Source organism: Sceloporus occidentalis, unplaced genomic scaffold (genome assembly GCF_023333645.1).
Source record: "Sceloporus occidentalis isolate IW3139 unplaced genomic scaffold, rSceOcc1.0.p SCAF_5, whole genome shotgun sequence".
In the NCBI taxonomy this organism is placed as follows: domain Eukaryota; kingdom Metazoa; phylum Chordata; class Lepidosauria; order Squamata; family Phrynosomatidae; genus Sceloporus; species Sceloporus occidentalis.
The window spans coordinates 93,084,493-93,107,635 of NW_028316985.1; the positions used below are offsets into that span (position 1 = coordinate 93,084,493).

The window sequence follows — 23,143 nt, forward strand, 5'->3', positions numbered from 1 at the left end:
TTTTTATATATGTATTTATATGTGTGTGTGTGTGTGTGTATGTATATGTATTGTACATATATATGTACATTCGTTAAAAGCCATGGTTTGAAATTCAAAGCGGGCAGCCTAAATGTATATGAACTTAGGGCTCTAGGCTACATTTTGTGAGGTGAATCTGGGTGGCGCGGGGCTTTCTGGGAGTTGTAGTCCGCAAGGGGGCTGCTGCTGCTGCTGCTGCTTTAACTGCCTCCCTTCGCTAGCCTGGGCCACACAAAGCGAGCCTCTTCCCCTCCTCGCGCCTTTATTCCCTCTGAGGGGGAGGCGGGGCCAGGAGGAGCAACGGCTTTCCTCAATGGAACGTTGGCGGTTGGCTGGCGACTAGAGTGGGGCGGGGGGGGCGCTCCTGGCTCTCTTCTTCTCCGCGTACGCGCGCGCACCCCAGTGGGCGTGGCCGGGCGTCGAGGGGGTTTCGGGCGGGCGGGCGCGCTCCCGTTTATGTAAATGAGCGGGCGTGAGGTCAGAGGCAGTTGGAAAAGGGAACACGGGCAAGAATGGCCGCCGCGGCTCCAGCTCAGTGCCGGAGCCCTCGCTGCACGGCGGAGCGCCGGGGGGTCCGCCGCGAACTCGACTCCTGGCGGCACCGGCTCATGCACTGTGTGGGTAAGCGGAGAGGAAAGGAGGGGAAAAGGGGGGACGGGGGCGGAAGAGCCGGAGCAGGAGGAGGAGGAGGAAAGCGGCGCGGAGGAGAGCCTCCCTGGAGGGAGGAGAGGCGTGCCTGCTGCCTATAGGTTTAGCCTCTGTCGGTGTGTATGGGGTCGGAGGGAGGAATGTCCGCCATCCCTTTTGTCCGGGGCTGCCCCTTTAAGAGGAGAAGCCGCTCGTGCGTTGACGGTTGGGATTTGAAGTTTACCCCCCTCCCTCCCTCCCTGCTTCGCGCGGGACTGCGCTGGCAACCTCCCTCCCTCCCTCCCTCCCTCGCGCCGTTGCCATAACAACGGCAGTTTCGCTCCTTGCCCCGCCTCTCGGCCCCCTCCCTCCCTCCCTCCCTCCCCGTCTTTCAAACCGACCAACCATCCTCCCAGTTACTAGTATTATTTGGAAGGGTCTCTCTCTCTCTCTCTCTCTCTCTCCCCCTTCCTCCAGGCATAAAAGTTCTTGACAGTTTGGCAGTCAGGCTTCTCTCCCAGGTCTTTTATAGATATAGATATAGATATAGTTCCCAACTGGTGATGAATTGGCAAACTGAGATATATATATATATATATATATATACACACACACACACACACACACACATATATATATATATATAATAACACACATGTATACATATAATATATATAATAACACATATATATGTATACATATTATATATATATATAAAACATATGTATACAGATAATATATATATACAATAACACACATATATGTATACATATATATATATATAATACACACATATATGTTTACATATAATATATATAATACATATATATGTATACATATAATTTATATATAATAACACACACATATATGTTTATGTATAATATATATGTATAATAATAACATACATATATATGTATACATATAATATATATATATATATATATATAACACACACATATATGTTTACATATAATATATATATAATAACACATATATATGTATACATATAATATACATATATATAATGACACACACACATATATATATGTATACATATTATATATATAATAACACACACATATATATTATATTTGATATATATATATGTGTGTATATATAATATATATACATAGACACACACACACACTTGTCCCTCCATATTCGCTAGGGTTAGGGCAGTGCTTCTCAATTATTTTCTGTCTGTGGTTGTCTTGCCCACATGCATCTGAGGGCAACAAGGATTTTTATTTCTTTTCTTTGTTTACAAACTTCTTGATTTATATATTGTAAACGTTAGGATAATGCATAACATAAATGTCTTATAAGCAGGATAGTGGTATGATACTTGATTTCTCTACTGCCCCATTTGAAGTTTTGCTAATATCAGTCTAGACACGAGGAGTACGGACATAGTTAAGAGCAGCAGTAAAGGGAAGCTCTGCTACATAAGCCTCGTAGTAAGTAATGGGAGTGGTTGTTGTTATTATTATTATTATTATTATTATTTAAAACATCTTTATTCCACGTTGTCACCAAAGAAGGCTTGCAAATAAAGCCCCTGCCCTTGGATTTTGCAGTCTAAAGAAAGAGGGTTCCAGTCGATGAGTATAATTCCTGTTGGCATTCCTGTGTTTTCGTGAATGAATTTGCTTATGGTCTGTGTTAGAACTTGAGAGGGGTTGGGAGAGAAAGAGGAGACTCTCCATTTGGCTACCTTTGGAATGGAATTACGTGGGTTGGCTTCTCCCCTGTCTGCACTTACCCTTTGAAACTATGAGGAGCATAGTTTGCTCTCCGCTAGGAAGATTTTCATCACTTAATAATGTTTTATCAAGATAAGAATTTTTCTCGTTTATGGCGGTCAACAGATAACCCTCTGCCATGTGCCTTTGCCTCTTTTCTTTCAACGCTCATTCCTCTCTGGGGTTGTTGGCATCCATTGATTTCTTAAGAGTGTAAGGAACGGAGTCAAACTCCGATACAGAAGAGGGTTCACCTGTTTTCAGATAGCACTGTCCTCCAGAACTCTTTGCTTTCTCTCTTACAAACTGGCTGTATGAGCATCAAAAACAGCATGAGCTTTAAAGCTTGCACAAGGCACTTTATCCTGCTTTTATCAGAGGTGAATATCTCCAAATTTACCGTGTGTTTACTGCCTTTCTACCAAAAGGCTCACATGATGACTAACAGTATTTAAATATAGAACTAAAAATAAAAGCTTGATTAAGACACAAACACAGTGAAATTAAAACAAAACACACAAAATCAACACTTATCTGGATCCTATTCTTTTTTTGGCTATGAATACAAATAAGGTGATTTAGGTCCAAAACATGCTGCAGAAATAATCCAGTTTGAGACTGCTCAAAGTGCCCTGGCCCAATGCTCGGGAATCCTGGAAATTGTAGTTTATTGTGGCACCAGAGCTTTCTGATAGAGAAGGCTAAATGTCTCACAAAACTACAGTTCCCAGAATTCCCTAGGATTGAGCCAGGGCGGTTAAAGCAGTCCCAAACTGGATTATTTCTGCAGTGTGTTTTGGACCCTCGAAAGATAACGGTGGGTGGTTAAATTCAGATAGCATTGCACTGAGAAAGTGGAGAACTCAGAACTTTTATTCTTCCAGGCCTCAGTCAAACTGAATTTATAGTCATTTTTGTACTGTGGGGGAGTATCACAGTGAACTTGCATATATAGTCAAGAATTCAGAGACATAGCTGTGTTAGTCTGGAGCAGTATTCAAAGGGATCTTGTATCACTGAGTATGAGAGAAGGAAAGAAGTTGGTACCATGAGCATTGATAGATTTAAATCTTTCTCGGATGCTATGCATAGTCAAGAACGTTTAAAGCCAGCCCACCTGGCATTCCAGTTTTCTCAGCTGTCAAGTTCTCCCCCCCCCCCCAAGATGAAAAGCATGTTGACTAAGGGAGGCAATACTTTGAGGGGAGTTGTATTCTCTGAGTACCAAGTAAACCAAAAGTAAAAGTAAGGATTTAGTAATAGACTCCCATTCTGTCTCCAGTGTACAAATACTGAACAAATACAGTGGGCTGGGATTTGGTTTCAGGACATACACACCCACCATGGAGACCAAAATCCATGGATGCTCAAGTCTTGTTATGTACATTGAGGTAGTAAAATGGCAAAATAAAGGTTTGCTTTTTGGATTTTTAAAAATATATATATTTTCAAGCGATGGATGGTGGAATCTGTGGAGTAAAAATCCCTGGATACCAAGGGCCAAGTGTACACATTCTTACAATTCCTACAATATACTTTCCCTTTTATATTTGTATAATGAGGATAGAGCTTGTGTTGAATGAGACAACACTAGACTTATGAGGTGTTCAGAAGACTTTACATAGAACATTTATCCATGCACACGGAGATGTGTATTTTCTGTCATCTTGCCTGCAGGAAAATGGATCAACTTAAACTTGTTTTTCAAGCAACTCCTATGTTTTGACAGAACATTTGGGTATATTACAGGACAAGGTGGGAATTCTGACTTCCAGGTGTCTCATTGCTATAGGGAAAAAAAATGCTGGCAACACTTGGAGTTTGATTTTCCTATTAAATGTAATCTGCTACAGCTCAATACCATTTATATAAAGCAAAACCAAATGTCTTTCTGTCCATTTTGTTTCCATTTCATTTGGAGCTTGTGTGTGCAACCAGGGGGTAGAAAACGGGGTAGATGTGGCCTGTGGAAATTCTGCCATCACGTTGTACCTTGAGCGGCAGACTATTTGTGGCCCATAGCAAAAAGTTATATTTGGTCAGGTTGTGTACTGTTCTTATCAGAGGAGGCTGGTGAAGATCTCAAGGAGTAGTAGAAATCCAAAACACAAGAATACAAATTGTGTGAAATGGCTGGATGCTGGAAGTGAACCATACCATGAAGGGTTGCTCTGCATCAAACATTGCATTGGACATTTACACATATAGCTGCAAAACTGGAAGAGCTTTCTTGCTGTGAAGTTCTGAAAACGTAGTCCGAGCAGTGAACTGAACTTGACTGTCATGGGGTGGGCCTGATGTAAGTTAACTTCCAACAGATTTTATTGTCTGTGTATCTGCAAAGAGAGGTCACCCGAACAAAAAGTTGTCTGCTAAGCTTTCAACTTGGATGGCATTAAATTGATTAGACAGACGTTAGGGCCATCCATGGCTATTAGGCTGGCGATACTTCTGTATCAGTGTAAGTGACATGGAATGGAAAACAGGAGGTACCGTTGGCCTCAGTATCCACTGAGTCTTTATCCACAGCTTCAATATATTGCTAAAAAATATAAATTCCAAAAAGCGAACCTTGATTTTGCCATTTTATATAAGGGACACCATTTTAGTATGACATTGTTTTTGATGGGACTTGTGCGTCCACAGATTTTGGTATCCACAGGGGTCTGGGAGCCCCAGCAGATACCAAGGGCCCACTATAATTGTACTTGTGCCCTGCAGACAGGTTTCCCATAAGAAGCTGGTTACCTTCTGTGTGAACAGAATAGTAGAGTTACTCATTTCTGAGATACATTGGCTTTTTTGTAAGGAAATGTAGGGTATGGCGTGTGAAGTTGCTGGTAGCAATAGAAAAATTAATTAAGGAAAGGAGGGGTGTGTGTGTGTGTGTGTAGGTACAGCCCTGTCCTCTCACATTTAAAGAGGTATTATGACTTCAAGTTAGCCTTTCTCTCTCTGCAACTTATTTTTTGATGAAGATACCTGGTGGTCTTGAAGCCTTATATGCTTTCTGTAGTCCGAGATGACGTAATAAATTTACTTATCTGAAATGCATTTAGGAATTATTTTTATAAACCAGTGTGGTGTGGTGGTTTCTGTTTTGGATTATGACTCTAGAAACAAGCCTTTGAATTGGTACTCAGCCATGGAAACCCACTGAGTGACCTTGGGGAAGTCACACTCTCTCAGCCTCAAAGGAAGTCAAAGAAAGATACCCCTCTGAACAAATCTTGCTGAGAAAACCAACAAATCTTGCTGATTTAGGGTTGCCATAAATCAGAAATGACTTGGAGGCACACAGTAACAATGGTTACATTTTCTTTTTTGTTCTGAACAAAGCTGAATCTTTTGTGTGTTGCCAAACCTAATGGTGGAAAGTAAGTAATGAAGTAAATAAGCTCTCCAGTTAGTTTTTTATCTGTTTGTTAACTATTTAGTTGTTAACCAGCAAGGAAGGACCATTCCATGGGAGGTAGGGAATCATAGGACCATAGAATTGGAAGAGACCTCTAGGGAACTTACAAAGTACCCCCGACCTGTGGCCATCCAACCTCTGTTTAAAACCTCCAAAGAAGGAGTCTCCACCACTTTCCAAGGGAGTGTGTTCCACTGTCAAACAGCTCTTACTGTCAGGAGGTTCCTCCTAATCTTGAGGTGGCATCTCTTTTCCTGTAGTTAGAATCCATTGCTCCAGGTCTTATTCTCTCGAGATGGAGAAAACAAGCTTGCTCCCTCCTCAATATGACACCCCTTCAAATATTTAAACAGGGTTATCATATCACCTCTTAACCTTCTCTTCTACAGGCTAAATATCCCCATCTCCCTAAGTCTTTCCTCATAGGGCATGGTTTCCAGACCCTTCACCATTTTGGTGGCCCTCCTCTGGACATGCTGCAGCTGCTCAACATCCTTTTTGAATTGTGGTGCCCAGAACTGGACACAGTATTCCAGGTGAGGCCTGACCAAAGCAGGAGAAAGTGGCACTATTACTTCCCTTGATCTACACCAGTGGTCCCCACACTGTATTCTTTAAAAATTTTGACTTCAGCTCCCGGAATTATTATTACTATTACTATTATTGTTTATAGTACAGTGCGCCCGTGTTATACGCAGCTTTGAGCTTACATGCTGAAATGAATGGGGCTCCACCGTAAGGCAAGGGTCCACTGTATTTATACCCTGCTCTTCATCCAAAAGGCTATCAGAGCAGCTTACATTTTTTAAATCCCAGACTAACATGGCTTGAGGCTTCTGGGAGCTGAAGTCCAAAATCTCTTAAAGGGCATAGTTTGGGGACCACTGATCTAGACACTATACTTCCATTGATGCAGCCTAGAATTGCAGTGGCCTTTTTAGTTGCTGCATCACACAGTTGACTCATGTTAAACTTGTGGTCTACTAGGATTCATATATCCCTTTCAAATGTAGTCGTGTTAAGCCAGGAAAGAATTTAGGATTTCAGATGCAGGTGAAACAAACAGTTCAGGCTCTTCTAGTATCTGAAACCGTCTGTAACCATTTCTCATAGCCCTTTTGCAAAATACTCCCCGCAGACCCCATTCTTGTCCTATAAAGAATGTTCATCAATATTTCCAAGGAAATCATTTAGAACATAGGGACTTTTTTAATGTTAAGAAGTTGAAAGGGGAGATTAAAGAGGATTTTAAACTATCCAATGCTTTTTAAAAGATCACTGTTCACGTATTTCTCTCTCTTGTCTGTGTTTTTTAAAATATCCCTCTCAAAACTTTCCTGGCATTCATGATACCTCCTGCATGAATCTGAATATAACCCTGTTCTCAAGTGTTGTCAAATTTTGGGATGTTCTGTTACATTGTGCGTTTTGTTTATTTAAAATATCATGGAACGTGGCTGAACAGTAAAGCACATGCACACACAGATATAAAATGTTCAGGTATGTTGTAACAGTGTGCTGTTTGTGCAGATTCTGTCTCATAATACTGTCGTTTTGCATTCCTCACTAGAAAATTTCCTATAGACATCCACATACGTTACCTCCTTTTTAAAATCTAGAAATCTCATATGCTAATCACAGAAATTATTTTTGTTTTTGAAAAAAATCTTTTACTTTTCATCTTTAACTCTTTTTGTTGAAACTGTTCTTTTCCAGTATGCTATATTGTGCTGATCCTTTTCTGTATTTTCCTCCTTATCGCTCGAGGCCTTTTTGGATCCCCTTTATGATTTGATCCTGTCTTCCTTCTGTCCAGAATGTGCAATTTGAACCTCATAGTACATACTTTCTTTTGTGTTTCCAAACCTCAAATCCCCTTTTATTTGCCACCTGTATGTTACTCTTCAGTCCTATTTCTTAGCTGGTCCATCACAGTCTGTTACCATTTCTTCCTCTTTCCTGTAGATTCCGGTATCCCATGTCTTGGACCCCCTCCTCCCTTCTCCATACTCAGCAGATCATTACAGTTCACTTTAATGCACCCTGTGGTGTTCATGATACATTCCTATATTATGTCTTTCTTTTTAATTTTTTTTATTTTTCAATTTATTTATTTAATTGTTGCACTATTTATGCCCTCTTTCTTTTCCCTGAAGGACCCAAACTGGGTCTGGCTCCAGGGATTAATGTTATGCCTTATTGACAGAGATATGTACAACATCTTAAGTTGTGACTGTATAGTTTGAGAGACGGTAAGAACAGTTTGGAAATGAATGTGGAAACTGAAAGCCATTAATTAATTTTTTTCCCCACTGTTCCCTTCTGCCAGAACAGTTGCTTGTTTTTGCCTGTCTGCCTCGCTTGTAGGAACCCAATTACTATGGTGATAAATGCTTTATGTTGATTTGCAGTTTCAACTTCTCACACCTTGAACAGATGCTACCATGGTATTAAACAATGGGCTATACATTGCAGCTCTTTAAATCTACTTGATTTTTAATGCAGATAGGCTATTGAGTAGGTAGCAGTGTCTTCCCTTATATCTTTTGGTAGAGACAGAGCTCTATTGTTCTGTTTCACTTGTTTTTGATAAAAGTAAGTGAAGGTGGTAACCAGGGAGGTGAATGTTACTTTCAAAATCTTTTATACCTTCTGGTGATTGTAAACACAGTGTTTTGTCTTTGGGGATGTAATCTTCAAGCCATGCAACAAGTTCAGTCTGAAATACTGAAAGGGAGAGTTGTGGAACTAAGAATTGTCTTAGTGTGCTGCCCACCCCACTGCCTAACAGACTCCCAGTCCGAGCTCATGGAACTGGTGTTGGAGTTGCCCAGATTCTTGATTTTGGGTGATTTCAACATTGTGACTAGTCTGTCAGGTGAAGCTGGAGGGTTCCTGTCATCCATGACAAACATAGGCCTATTCCAACTGGTTTCAGAACCCACACATGCAGCAGATCACACCCTTGATGCTGTTTTCAGCTCAGAGCATACAGATCTGTGGACAGCGATCTGAGAACCTCCAAATTGTCATGGTCAGATCATTTTCTGGTCAGAGCTAGTATCATGGCTACTATCCATCCCTGCAGGGGTGGTGGGCCTATTAAGATGACCCGCCCTCAAAGGCTTTTGGAACTTTAGGATTCCAGAAAGCCTTAGAGGGTCATATGGCCGGTACCACCGATGATCCTGTTGAAGTACTGATCAGTAGTTGGAATCAAGACTTTACTAGGGCTGTTAACAGGATCACCCCCAAACAGCCTCTCTGACCCGCCACTAATTGGGCCTCATGGTATACAGGTGACCTTAGAGAGCTGAAATGCAAAGGATGATGACTGGAGCACAGATGACGGAAAACTCAACTTCTGTCTAACAAGACACACTATAGAGATCATTGTTCCTATAAGGTGGCAATATGTTTAGCAAAAAAAGCTTTCTACTTGCACTTACTGCATTTGTGAATTTGCATCCAGCCAAACTGTTCAGGGGAGTGAGAGGTTTAATTTAAGCACCCTCCCCCCCTGAATCCAATTCTAGAACATTCAGCAGCAGTTCGCTGTGATGCTTTTAATGATCGCTTCACAGATTAAAATCTCTTGGATAAGAGCCGATTTATATGCCGTCATTATAGTTGACAGTGGGGTTCCAGCAACTCTGTGAGTAGAATTACACTCGATCACTTCCAACTGGTGAGTATCACTGATGTGGACAAGCTGCTGGGACAAGTAAGGAGGACAACCTGTCCTCTTGATTCCTGCCATTCTTGGCTGATTGTCCAGGGTAGAGATGCAATTAGACTTCAACTACAATATACTGTTAATGCATCTCTCAGGGAGGGAAGTTTTCCAGCCTGTTTAAAAGAAGCGGTGGTAGAACCACTTCTGAAAAAGCCTTCCTTGGATTTCAGTATCTATAGACCAGTTTCATATCTTCCTTTTCTGGGCAAGGTGATTGAGAGGGCAGTTGCCTTCCAATGCCAGGCAGTCTTGGATGATACAGATTATCTAGACCCATTTCAAACCAGCTTTAAAGCAGGATTTGGAATTGGAGTGCTATGGTTGCCTCAGTGGATAATTTTTGTCTGAGCATTGAGAGCAGTGTGTCCCTGGTGGTGCTTTTGAACTTCTCAGTGAAGTTCAGTGCCATCGACCATGGCATCCTTCTGGAATGCCTGTGGGATTTGGGAATCAGAGTCAGTGTGCTTCAGTGGTTCTGGTTCTATCTCTCAGGCAGGTTCACGATGGTGATGCTTTGAGATAGCTACTCCTCAAAAAAGGAACTGTTATATGGCATACTCCAATGCTGTTCAACATCTACATGAAACTGCTGGGAAAGATAATCTGGAGGAATGGGACGGGGTGCTGTCAGATGCTGATGACACCCAAATGTCTTCATGTCTTCAAAATTAGCCTCAGCTAAGGATAGTGTGTCTCCTCTGAATGAATGCCTGTTGGAGGTAATCAGCTGGATGAGGAAAAGCAAATTGAAGCTGAATCCAGACAAGACAGGGTGCTTACTGTGAAAGGTCCTAACCTGGGTTTGGAGGTTTGTCACCCAGTCCTGGATGGGGTTACACTCTCCCTGAAAGACTGTATTTGCAGCTCAGGTGCTTCTGGATCTGTCACTTCAAATGACAGCTCAGATAGATGCAATGGCCAGGAGTGCTTGCTATCAGCTCCAGCTGATATGCCAGCTGTGACCCAGCCTAGAGCTGGAGGACCTAAAGATGGTAGTGCATGTTCTGGTAACTTCAAGGCTGGACTTCTGGAATGCACTGAATATTGGGCTAGCTCCGTACTAGGTTCAGCTAGTTCAAAACATGGCAGCAGATAGTATACTGGGATATCCATAAGTGATGATGATGATGATGATGATGATGATGATGATGATGATGATGATGATGATGATGATAATAATAAAAGGATCTATTTATATGCTGCCCAATCACTGGGAATCCGGGCAGCTTACAACCGAGGGGATGATAGACGGTTCCCTGCCCTCAAGCTTACAATCTAAAAAGACATGACACAAAAGGAGAAGGGAATGGTGGGGGGGAGGGAATCAGGTCCAGCATTCTTCTCTCCCTCTGAGGCCTGGACCAAGGCAGATGGACTGGAGGGAGGGCTCTTCTTCAGGCTAGTCCTGATGGAGCTGGGCCTTTCTGGTCACTCCCTCGCAGGCTGGAGGATGGCAGCTATGGAGGGAGGGCACATTACATCAATATTAAAATCACACCACTAGCTGCCAATTAGTTTCTGGACAAGATACAAAGTGTTGGTTACTACCTTTAAAACTACATGTATGGGTTACCTATAGGCTCGCCTCCTTCCATATGACCCACCCTGAATGCTCATGTCCTCTGGTGGACATTTGTTCTAGTTAGTGAATTTTAAATGATGAATTTTAAATATGGATTGTTTTAATATGTGTATATCTTGACCTTTTAAAATTGTATATATGGCCTTTTAAATGGATTTGTATTTTACTCGATGTGTCTTAACTGATGTGGTATGTCTGTTAATTATTGTTGTTTCCCGCCTTGATTGATGAGGAGAGGTGGGCAAGAAATCATTATTATTATTATTATTATTATTGTTATTTAACAACAAAACAATATAGATATCTAAACATTCTCATGTTGATGCCTTGTAATAAATACTGCAACGCTTATAAAAATCTGTATCCTGTTTGATTTAAATGAGTTACTGTAGCTCATGAATTAGATGGATCCAAGAAACCTAGTATAATAATGCAGAGAAATAGAAGACAACAACAAAAAAGGAAGAATGAGAAACCTCTTCCAGGTAATGGAAGCACTACACAGAAGAGCTGTATAAAAGAGATGGAAAAACGAATGACACATGCAATGAAGAACCATATGAAGATGAACCCCAAATTCTAGAAAGCAAGGTGGAAGCTGCAATAAGAGGAATTGGGAAGAACAAATCACCAGGAACATATGATAATCCAGTTGCACTGCTGCAATCCACACAGACAGAATCAACACCAGTGTTAACTATAGTAAGTCAACAAATACAGAAAATAAAACAATGGCCAATAGATTGGGAACAATCAATATACATACCCATCCAGAAAAAAGGAGACACAAAAGACTGCAGCAGCCATAGGACCATAACATTAATTTCTCACACAAACAACATTATGCTTAAAATTCTGCAGCATAGACTCCAGTCATATATGGAGAGAGAAATCCCAGAGGTCCAAGCAAGGTTTGTGAAAGGAACAGGCGTTAGAGGCCACAGTGCGCATATATATATATAATGCACGCCATTAACCATCATATATATATATATATATATATATATATATATATATATGATGGTTAATGGAGTGCACCAAGGAATTCCAAAAGAAAATCAGTGTGTGCTATGGCAAAGCAGTCAAGAAGTAAGAAGAAAACTAGGAATGGGGGAAGGGCAGCCACAAAAGAACCAGTCAAGATCCTAGTGTAAAGGTATACAACTGATACCAGAGTAAGAATTTGCAAGCCACTGTATTCTAACACAATCAAGATCAAACCAAGTTGATCCAACAGACCAGGGTTTTCTGCATGGGGACTCATCAATTAGAAATTTTCTTAGTAGACTACAAAGATTATCAAAGCCAAGAAGGGGATCATCCCTGTCTAAATTACCTACCATTATTGATCTATATTCAGACATAATCTGCTCAGAGAACAAAAACTTATCAAGTAATTCAGTGTCCACCTTGCTGCATTTGAGCCTTCTGGCCTGACCGTCTTCCATGTTAGCCCACAGGTATTCTACTTCAGCACTACTGGGTCTAAGATCTGAGTGGCCTTGGAAAGTGGACAGGTTGATGATCACTATCGTCCCTCACAAGAACTTTAGCTAGTATTGTTTTTTACTCTTAACTCTTGTCTTAATTTTATGTGAGCTTTTAGATGTGACCAAGTGTTTTTTTTGTATGTATTTTGACACTCTGGTTTTGTATTTTGCAATTTGTATTGTGCATTTTTTGATACAGTCAGCTGAGTAATCAATAAACTTGTTGTTGTTGTTGTATTCCTTATTACCATGAACAGATGCGAGAGCTGGACAGTAAAGAAGGCCGATAGGGGAAAAAATCAACTAATTTGGGAAGTGGTGCTGGAGAAGAATGCTGAAGATACTGTAAATAGCCCAAAAGACAAACAAATGGATCCTAAGCCCAAACTCTGTCAGGAAGCCAGGATGAGGAAACTGAGGCTGCCATATTTTGGCCACTTGATGAGAAGACATGATTCATTAGAAAAGATGATAATGCTAGGAAAGGTAGACACTAGTAGAAAAAGAGGAAGACCACATGCCAGCTAGCTAGATTTAATTAGGGAGGTCACAGGCCTGAGTCTGCTGGATCTAAGCATAGCAATGAAGCAGGGAGGGGGGCATTTCTCATCCATAGGGAAGAGCTATACACATAAAAAGAAGGAAACCTTGGCTATGTTTTTGGATTCATTCACTGATCTTATCTACTGCACCTTACATTATGTAGAGTGTTACTTTTCATGTTCAGATATTGGGGAAGACTAAAATTAGAACTTTGAACACCTAGACCAGTGGTCTCCAACCTTTTCTATGTCTGACACCACTATGAAGAAGTAAGCTCACGCCTACCAATGATCACATTTGAAGAGGAAGAAGTTTAGTTTCTGAACCAGAAATTGAACCTTGTACAGTACTGCTTGTGAACAAATTGAACTTTGCTAAAAAGCTTTTAACTCAGAGCATAAAATTAATATCTTCATCGAGCAATTAGATTCTAATTTATTCAGGAAAAATTGAACAATGGTTTGGGACTTGTCACTGAAGGACATAGACCACTCTGTATCGCACCCCCTGAAATTCCATCTCTCACCCCCTGGGGGTGTGGACACCTCAGGTTGAGACCCCCTGACTTAAATATGTGGTGTGTTTCCTGCATTTGTGTATGGAATAGTGAGCTTGATGTGTTCAGATACCTGAATCATAGAGTAACAAGAGACCACAAGGGCCATCCAGTCCAACCCCCTGCCATTCAGGAACTCTCAATCAAAGCATCCCCGATAGATGGCCATCCAGCCTCTGTTTAAAGACATCTAAGGAAGGAGACTCCACCAGTCTCCCAGGGAGTGTGTTCCACTGTCCAACCTGGTCTGATTGCTGCCTAGGCATGTACCAGGCACATTGCTTGCTCTCAAAGCTGGTGTCAACATATATGTCTGGTAGCCTTTTGCTCCTCAAGAACAGTTTGTAAGTGGAAAGCAAAACATTGAGTTCCAGAAGCCCAATGGATTTAGTTACCAGATGGCCCTTCACTAAGGGGATCGTTTGTGACTAAAGAAACAAAGTTTGAATAAATATGGTTATCTTGTCATATGTCTTTAAGGATACAAACTTCATACTGTATAATCACTGTGATTTTTAAAACATTGATTTAAGTCACCAGAGATAGCCTTGATTTAGTGTATTGGTTTACATAAAGTTTCCTTGATACTTGATAGATTTTTTTTTCTTTGGGAGAACAGTGTAACTGTGATATCACTGGAATCTTAATTTAGAAACCAGAGACTGAGTCTTCTTCATTTGTGACTAACAATTGGATTTAGGCTATAGTTCATTAGACTACATTTTAAACATTGCATACTTGCTATTATGGAATTGTCAGCTGATGACTGTCAACTTTCGTGCCTTTGACACTCACAGTTTTGATTATTCACAATGTTGTCACCACATGCACATGCACTCCTCAGGGGGGGAAGCCTAGGATGGAGGGAGCAGCTGGGAAAGGTGAGCGCACACCCCTCCTGCTTTCATCTGTGCAGTAGCTGGCTTCCCTCGGGTGACTAGCACAGGGGAAGGCAGGGGGTGCATGCATGCTCTTCTTTTACCTGTGCTATAGCCGGCTGGGGAAGCTGGCTATAGCACAAGGGTAGGTGGTGTGTGTGCATGCTCTTTTCCTTTCCCCTATGGTATAGCCAGATTCCCTCAGCTAGTTATAGCACAGGGGAAGTCGGGGGCACACCTGTGATCTTCTACTTTACCTGTGCTATAGCTGAGTGAGGGAAGCCAGCTATAGCACAAAGGAAGGTGGGGATGCACATGTGCTATCCCCCTGCCTTTCCCTACTTATTCATGTTTTTTTCACTTTCGCAGGGGTCTTGTGCCTCTAATCCCTGTGAAAGTGGAGGGCTGACCATATTGGCTGTTTTTGAAGAAGAGTCAAGTGTTTTATTTATGAAATTCAAAATATGTTTAAATTAAAAGTCTGTTGTAAAGGAAAGTAATTTTTTTTAAAAAAAATAATTGATGTTAATCCTCCTTTAATAAAATGTTTATATTACAGTGGGCACTTGGCATCCAGGATCCCTTGTAGATGCTCAAGTCCCATTATATACAGTGGTGTAATAAAAAAGTGTCCTTTATATAAAATGCCAAAATCAAGGTTTGATTTTTTTTTATTTTTATTTTAAATTCAAGCTGTGGATGGTTGAATCTGTGGATGCAGAATCAATGGATACAGAAGGCCAGCTGTTCAATGATTTGTAAAGGAAATACAAATGAGATATCAAATTATAGAACTAGCTCATTAAATAATAACTAAGATATTTACTTATTTCAAATACTGGAGAGAATGGATTTTGTCTTTATCGCACAAATAATATTTTCACCCATCTACTTAGTTTAAACACCCTGATTTTAGTAAATGGCAACAGAAGACTGATTGAAATACAAAACGGGACTAGACAGGATTGTGTCTTCCTGCCTTTACTATTCATTTGGTGTTGGAAACCCTATTGCAAGATAATTATACAAGACAACTTTTAACTTTTGTGATCAGTGTTTTAATTGTTCTTGTTTTTAAAACTTTTGGAAACTGTTGGGAGAAAAGCAGGATATAGGTGCAATATATAAATTATAAATAATCTATAGGGTAAGATTTAAAAAACAAAAGTATAAACTGAGAACATATGCAGATCATCTTGTAATAATGATCTAAAACCCATGGAAAGCTCTTCTGGAAAAAGATTAAGTGTTTGGGACATGCTCTGGGTAAAATGAATTGTGAAAAATAATTATGGGGAAAGTCTATAAAGAAATTGAAAGACACTTAGAAAAATGGGGAAAGTTAAACTCTTTAGGGTAGAATTGCAGTAATAAAAGTAAATGTTTTGCCAAGGCTTTTGTTGCTCTCTTTTATTGATGTAAAGATGACCATGCAATTAAAAAGTGTATGAATCGCTTTTTAAAATTGGAGACAGAAGATAGGTATGTACCCAATAATATGGGAGAAATTTTTTTGGCATAATGTCAATTTGGATATATGGGGAAATGTGGTCTAAAATATATATAAATTAGTTTGTACAGTAATTTAAAAAAAACACCTGTGTAAAATGATGTATAGATGCTATTTAATCCTGAATGATTTGTTGAAAATGTCTCATAGAGTATTTCAAATCAGTGTTCAGAACGTGAAGGTAAAGAGAACTCCTTTTTTTCATATGTGGTCATCTTGTAAAAAGGCAAACAGTTACTGGTCTGAGATTTATATGTTAACCCAGAAACATTTTAAAAGTGTACTAGAGAAATATTTTTGTTCAGGTTTAGTCAAGAACTGGAGAGTAAATATGATTTCCATCTGCAATATATAATGACAGCAGCAATAATATTGGTTTTTCAAACCTAGAAGCAGACAGAAGCACTGATGACAGAAGAAGTGATTGTTAAGGTTGTAATTATAGCCAAATTAACATGGATTTTAAAGGATAAACCAACTGATGATTTTCTGAAAGATGAAATTGTTTGGACATTTTTGGAGCAATAAGAAATCTAATAATGTAATAATCTCTGGCTCTGGTTTTTAGTAATTTTAGTAGTAGTATTTAGCTGGATCTCTAATGGTGAAATAATATTTTTATTTTTTTCTCTTTTATTCTTTTTATTAAAGTCAGAATGGGGAGTTAAGAGTCCTATTGTGTATTAGTTATATGTCTGTTTTTATTTGTTCTTTCTGTCCTTTTATTTTCTAAATGTATATTACCTTGATTGTAAATTAAGATGGCTTATGTTAAAAATTAATAATAATAGGCACCACCACTACCACCTAGGCTTCCCAATAGAAATCAAATAGCTTATTGTACTTCTACACTAGCATTTATTTGGTGTAAGATCATATACTTTCTGTCATTGACTGCAAATGCAGCATATTCTGGGCTTTCAACATTATTCTCTTGGCTGACTTTTCAGGGGTTCCCTGGCATTAACTACTGTTGTCTGTTATTTGATGCCTAACACAGAGAAGAATACCTTAAAATTAATTCTCCAGAGAGTCAGTGGTGTTTTCAAAACAATGTGTAAAGAAGCTAGCAATATATAAATAAATAAAGACAGTAGGGGGGTGGTGGTTATTCATTCAGAATTCTGCTCTCCGTCCTCCTTCCCAACTTGCTATTCTGTGTTTTCAGTTTTCTCTCTCTTCATACTCTTTCCCTTTCCATTGCCAACCCCCCCCCTTTTTTTTTTTTTTTTTTTACTATAGTGGGCCCTTTGTGTCCACTGGGTTTGGTTCCAGGTCCTCCTGTTGATATCAAAATCCACAGGTAATCAATTCCTATTATATACAGTGGCATAGTAAGATGATGTCCCTTATATAAAATGGCAACAACTGGGCTTGCTTTTTGGACTTTATACATTTTAAAAATATTTTCAAGTCATGGATGCTTGAATCCGTAGATAAAAAAATCCATGGATATGGAGAGCTTGACTGTAGTTCTTCTTATTGCTTCTGATGCCCTGGGTCAGGGGAAGGAAAACTGCTGTCTGTTATATCAGATTGCACTTCCAGCAGACTCAGGAAAGATTTACTTTAAAAAAATAAAAGTGGGTCCATTTTTCCTAAGGTCAGCCATGAAAAAAGAGGTAGGAGTGGGAGGTTTATAGCACCCATAGTTTGGCTGGTATATTCTTACTCAGTGTGAGGCACTAACTACACAATGGCTGCAAAACCTTCTTGTGTATTCTGATGCCTACTCAGCTTCTTGGTCTCACCTTATTGGGCTTAAGTGGGTCAGTGAAAAAGCTTAAACTGCATAATCCTCTGCCTTGTATCTAAGGTCATTGTTTAGTTGGTTTGTAATAATCTGACAGTAAGGAAGTTCTGTTGACATCTGTGACTGAGTTTCATACATTTTTGTCCAAAAATTGGTTATTGTTCTCTGTTTTTACTAAATTCTGATAAAGCTAACACTTCGTTGAATTAATATATTCTGTTCAAATATTTCAGAACACTTCTTCTGTAAACCAATAAAGAGCTTTTGTTCTATTGGTTCCCTTTTTATGGGAAGGATTAATCTTTCTATTGTGTTCTGTTGCTCTTTTTGGTGACTGTATCCCATAACTCCAGTAGACAGGCAGAAAGTTTAAACAGGCCAGAGATGCACTGATTGAAAATATTAAAATTGAATAGCAGGAGAAAGTGAATACTAAAGTGACTAACGAAATATCATGCAGCGTTAGAATCACGACTGGAGATGACTGAAGAACATGATGTGAAATGCCTTAATTACAGCATATATTTTCAGAAGCAGCAGCATGGAAAGCAATTATAGGCATAACAGTTAACAAAACTGCTGGTAAAAAAGCTTTTAAAATATATATTTACAAAGACTTAGAAAATTCATTTTGCATTTACCCAGTCCCCTTTCCGCCTTTCTGTAACTGGTGAGGGAAAAGGGTCGTCTTCAGTTAAAGTATTGGCGTGCAAGAAAGATAAAGTGAACCAGTGACTTTAAGGATCAAGATGAGTATGAAGATTTAGAGCACGTGGTGGCAGGAGAGAAGTGGTGGCAAAAGGGAGCTTTCTTGCTTAAGCTTTGGGAAACGTTGCTGGGACTTAGCTGGCAGGTTGGAGCTGCGCTGCTGATCCTGCTTCCTTTTGTCAGTCAAGCCAAGAGAAGAGGTAGGAGAAGGAAAAAAAATGCTTGTGTGGCAGTGACTTTAAACTGCATGGTAGAAGTTATGTCTGAGGAAGAAGGAGGAGAAGTATCTGGTGTCATTTCTTCAGAACCGTCCTTTTCTTCTCTGGGATTGAGAGTCCTTTCTCCTCCTTTTCAGCCAATCACTTTGGGAGCAGTGACTGAGAAGCCTCTTGCCCACACTGGCCTTTGCTGCAAAGCCAGCACAGATGAGAGGCTTCTTGGTTGCTTCTCAGCCAGATGCTCAGTTGCTGCTCCCAGGGTGAATGGGTGCAAAGGAGCAGCCACCAATAAGCCTCTTGCCTGTGCCATCCTTGTGGCAACGGCCAGCATGGGCAATAGGGTTCTCAGTTGCTGCTTCATTGGCTGTTTGGTCACTGCTCCCTTTGCACCCAGTCACCTTGGGAGCAACATCTAAGCAGCCTGCCAGCTGACCTTCCTTTTGCTGTGAGGCTGGCATGGGTGAGAGGAAGGAGCAGACCTGGGCCACTGTCATTGCTGTATTTACTCATGAGAGACAGAGGCAGCAGCAACAAGCTGGGCATGGCTGAGATAGGTGCCACTGGCCAGGTGGCTGCTGCAGAAACAGTAGACCTAGTATCAAGAAATAGGCATTGATGGGTCCAGGGCTATCACCCAAGAGAAAATGGAGCAGTAGCCTGAATCTTCCTGAATCCCTTACTGAGCTTGTCTGAATAGCAAAACAGAAAGAGAAGAGGGAAGCAGGTTAGCCTACTCCAGCAGCTACCCCAGCATGTTAACAAATCTTAAGAAAAATGGATACTTATTAAAGAAAAAATTATACCTGGATGTATTTTGGGAGAATCAAGTGGTCTCTACAAAGTTCAGAATGTTTCATACATGCATATTGTTTAGAATAAAAAAGCTTACTGACACATGTTGATCTCCGTTTTTTCTGGTGTGGGAACCAATCTGGTGTGGAAAAAAACCTCTATTCTTTCCATTGTCATTTCTATCCCTGGAACCGTTTTTTGTTTGTTTGTTACAATAATTTAACTGAAGCATGCCTAGAAGCATTCAAAGACATAGCTGTGTTAGTCTGGAAAATCAGTATGTACAGAGCTCTTGTTGCACCTTTGAAACTGACTGAAAGAAAAGTTGATAGCATGAGCTTTTGCAGATTTGAGTCTACTTCTTCATGCATCTTACTCAAGTCTATGAAAGCTCATGCTATCAACTTCTCTCTTTCAGTTAGTCTCAGTAGTGCTACAAGATCCCTTTACATACTGAAGCATATATGTTACATTTATTTTTCCTTCTCTTCCTCTGAACGTCACTCACCAAATTAACATCTGTATTTTTTGGCTGTTGTCACTAAAGCAGCTTTGTGACTTCCGTGTCCCCTTTAAGTTTTCTAACTGATCTAGTTGCTACTTGAATAGGAAAGCACTCTGGCTTTGAGTGGAAATCATGGCAAGGTTAAAGAACAAAGATGTATGCCACTTTGGCTGATGATAGAAGTTGCAGTCCAAGTCATCTTAAAGAGCATTAGTCTGAATGTGGCTTATATCTTCCTCTCTGGCTTTTCTTCACAAACGAAGATTCAGGAAGGACTCATCCCGCACTTTCTAACAAGTGTGTTGATGACTACACAGGCCAATCCGAGATAAGCAAGTCCGGTTGCAGAAAGCACAGCAGAAAGTCTCCTTGGGTGATGTTTCCGGGTTGTGGTTATTTCTGCGCTGTCGTTTCTCTTCTAGACTTGTTCGGCGTGAGCTTTCAAAAAAGGCTGCAGCATCATGGATAGTGCGTCTCCATGCCTCCCAATGTTAGGCCAGGGCGGACCATTGTTGGTGATCAATTTGGCCGAGCCTGAGATGTTGTTTCAGGGAGTCGTCATATCTCTTCTTTGGAGCGCCCTTCTTACGCTGACCCGTGGCGAGTTCACCGTAGAATACTATTTTTGGGAGGCAGTGGTCCTTCATCCTAGAAACGTGTCCTGCCCAGCGCAGCTGCATCCTCAATATCTTCCAAGCATTTAGATATTGGGCATTTGGTGTTAAGGAGCTTATTCTGCAGTGCCATTGCAAATAACTTCTTGTTACTGCATCCAGTGGACTTGATGATCTGAGTGGGATATTGGCTAATTTTAATGGAAAAGATGTTTTAGAGTACTTCCTGGAGTATGTTATGTCAAAGCTATACGGTGTGCTCAAAATAGTAGTATGAAATGCTTAATAATAAAAATTTTGGTGGAACACTATCCAACTTGAGTTTTTGATGATTTTTCTTTAATGTTTATTGACCATATTTTAAACAAATTTACTACTTACTGATAATTGATAACAAATGCCACTTAGGTTTCTAGTTGTTAAAAAATGAAAATGAGCAGCATCCATCCTTTTTTTTAAAAAAACTACATACTCTTCTTGTTTGGTAAGTAGAATGTCAAGCAGGTTATTACTTTCAACCATTTGCTTATTTTTGACTGATCAGATTCAAGCATTGTAACCCATTTAGCAGGGTTTATGACTTGAAATGTTTGGATCCATATCCAAACTGTATATGTGAACTCTGCAGCACAGGCAATTCCATAAGTCATCCCTATTCTGTCACAATAAAGATCCACAGGAAGAAAATGATTGCCATCTCTGGTGCCAACATCAAGGGTATTTTCCCTCTGTATTTATATTCTGCCTTTCTCCCTGTGTGAGATTGAAAGCTGCTGACATCATAGCTAAAACAAAATGCACATTAAAAAAAGAATTAAACAGTTAAATAAAATATCCTGTTAAAATACCACTAAACAGTTTTAAAGGATTTACAATATAACAATAAAAGTATACCACCTCCCATTAAAAGACAAGTTGTAGCAGCAAGTTAATAACCAAAGGCCTGTCTTTTAAAAAAAAGGTCATTGCTTTCTAACAAAAGGAGAATAGTGGGGGAGGCCAGCCTAGCTTCCTTTGGGAGGGAGTTCCAGATCCCAGGAGCAGCTAGTAAAAGGTCCTGTCACAATATCTCCCCCAATGTGCCTGTTGGGGTAGTGGGACTACATTTCTGCAGTGAGACATTCACCATTTCTGTTGCCAACCTCTGTTGCCCGTCTCCCTCTGGCTGCTTTTATGAACCAGAAAAGGCAGAGTCCAACATGAATGTGATAATTCTCACTTCTCCTGGGATCCTGCCCAAACCCTCATACTAAACAAATTGAATTTATACAATAACACAGAACAAACAGGAGGTAGTGATAAATTAATCAAAAAATCATATTTTGGAAAATATTATCATTTTCAAAATAGTCTTTACTAGTGTGGAGTCTAAATTTTACTAATCATCACATTAATTAAATGTATTTAAGGTATTTCTGTGTTGGCTTCCAGCTTGCAAAGGCTCTTGAGGCAATGAACAAATAAAAACCAATTAAAACATTTTTAAAACGCATAGAATCCTAGAGTTGGAAGAGACCACATTAAAATATTCTTTTAAAACTTTTAAAGCAAGCTAAAAACAATGCTAGAATTTAGTTTTAAAACTGTTAAAACAAGTTTCAAACACTGAGTGCCATGTGGAATAGCACTGTTTTGGCTGCCCATTGGAAGCTTACAAGAGAGGTGGCTAAGCTAACTTCCACAGCCGAGACACTACCATAGAGAAGGCCATTATATGTACCCACTAACCTACCTTCAAAAGGTGTTGGGACATGCAACAAAACTTCCTCATCAGGAAGTGGTATTTCAGATACCTTGACCCCAGTCATTTAGAGCTTTGTAGGTCAGCACTAGTACCTTGAACTGAGCTTAGAAGCAAGTTAGAAGCCAACACAGTTCTTGCAGAACCAGTGTTATATGATCACTATGGCCTAAAGCACACTGCAGAAATAAACCAGTTTCAAACCACTTTAACTGTCTTGGCTCAATGGTAGAGAATTCTGTAAACTAGTTTTGTGAGACATTTAGGCTTCTCTGTCAGAGATCTGGTGCCACAATAAAGTACAATTGCCAGGATTCCCTAGCACTGAGCCAGGGCAGTTAAAGCTGTCTCAAATTGGATTATTTCTGCAGTGTGTTTGGGCCTTTAATGCACACCTGAAACAAGTCTGACTGCTGCATTTTGCACTAGCTGCAGCTTCTGAACACTTTTCAAGGGCAGTCCCATGTAGAGTGCATTACAGTAATCATTTATACTTCATCTTTCTCTATACATCAATCCATAGTTTGTCAAATCATGTAGAATGTGTTCAATTTTGCAGTTTCAGTACATAGTTCCTTATGGGCTAGTTGTTCAAAGAAAGTGCATTGAAATAGAAATGCAGGAGATTATTGCTTCCTGCATTTTCAGCTTGCTCTGCCCCTCCCATTTGCCCTACTTTTCAGCTGTTTACCCAGATCAAATGTGTACTGAT

The 23,143-nt window shown here is 40.0% G+C and overlaps 1 protein-coding gene across 2 annotated transcripts in view; it reads left to right on the forward strand.

The window, feature by feature from the left end:
- Positions 1–450: 450 nt before the first annotated feature.
- The window catches only part of LCORL (ligand dependent nuclear receptor corepressor like), an 81,493-nt gene continuing 58,800 nt past the window's right edge, over positions 451–23,143 (forward strand). The window contains exon 1 of one of the 2 annotated variants that reach the window (XM_089524747.1): positions 451–642. In XM_089524747.1, the coding sequence (XP_089380873.1) occupies positions 534–642 (109 nt within the window). In that variant the 5' untranslated portion in view covers positions 451–533. The remainder of the gene's footprint in view (positions 643–23,143) is intronic. The other variant, XM_089524748.1, reaches the window with a different exon arrangement.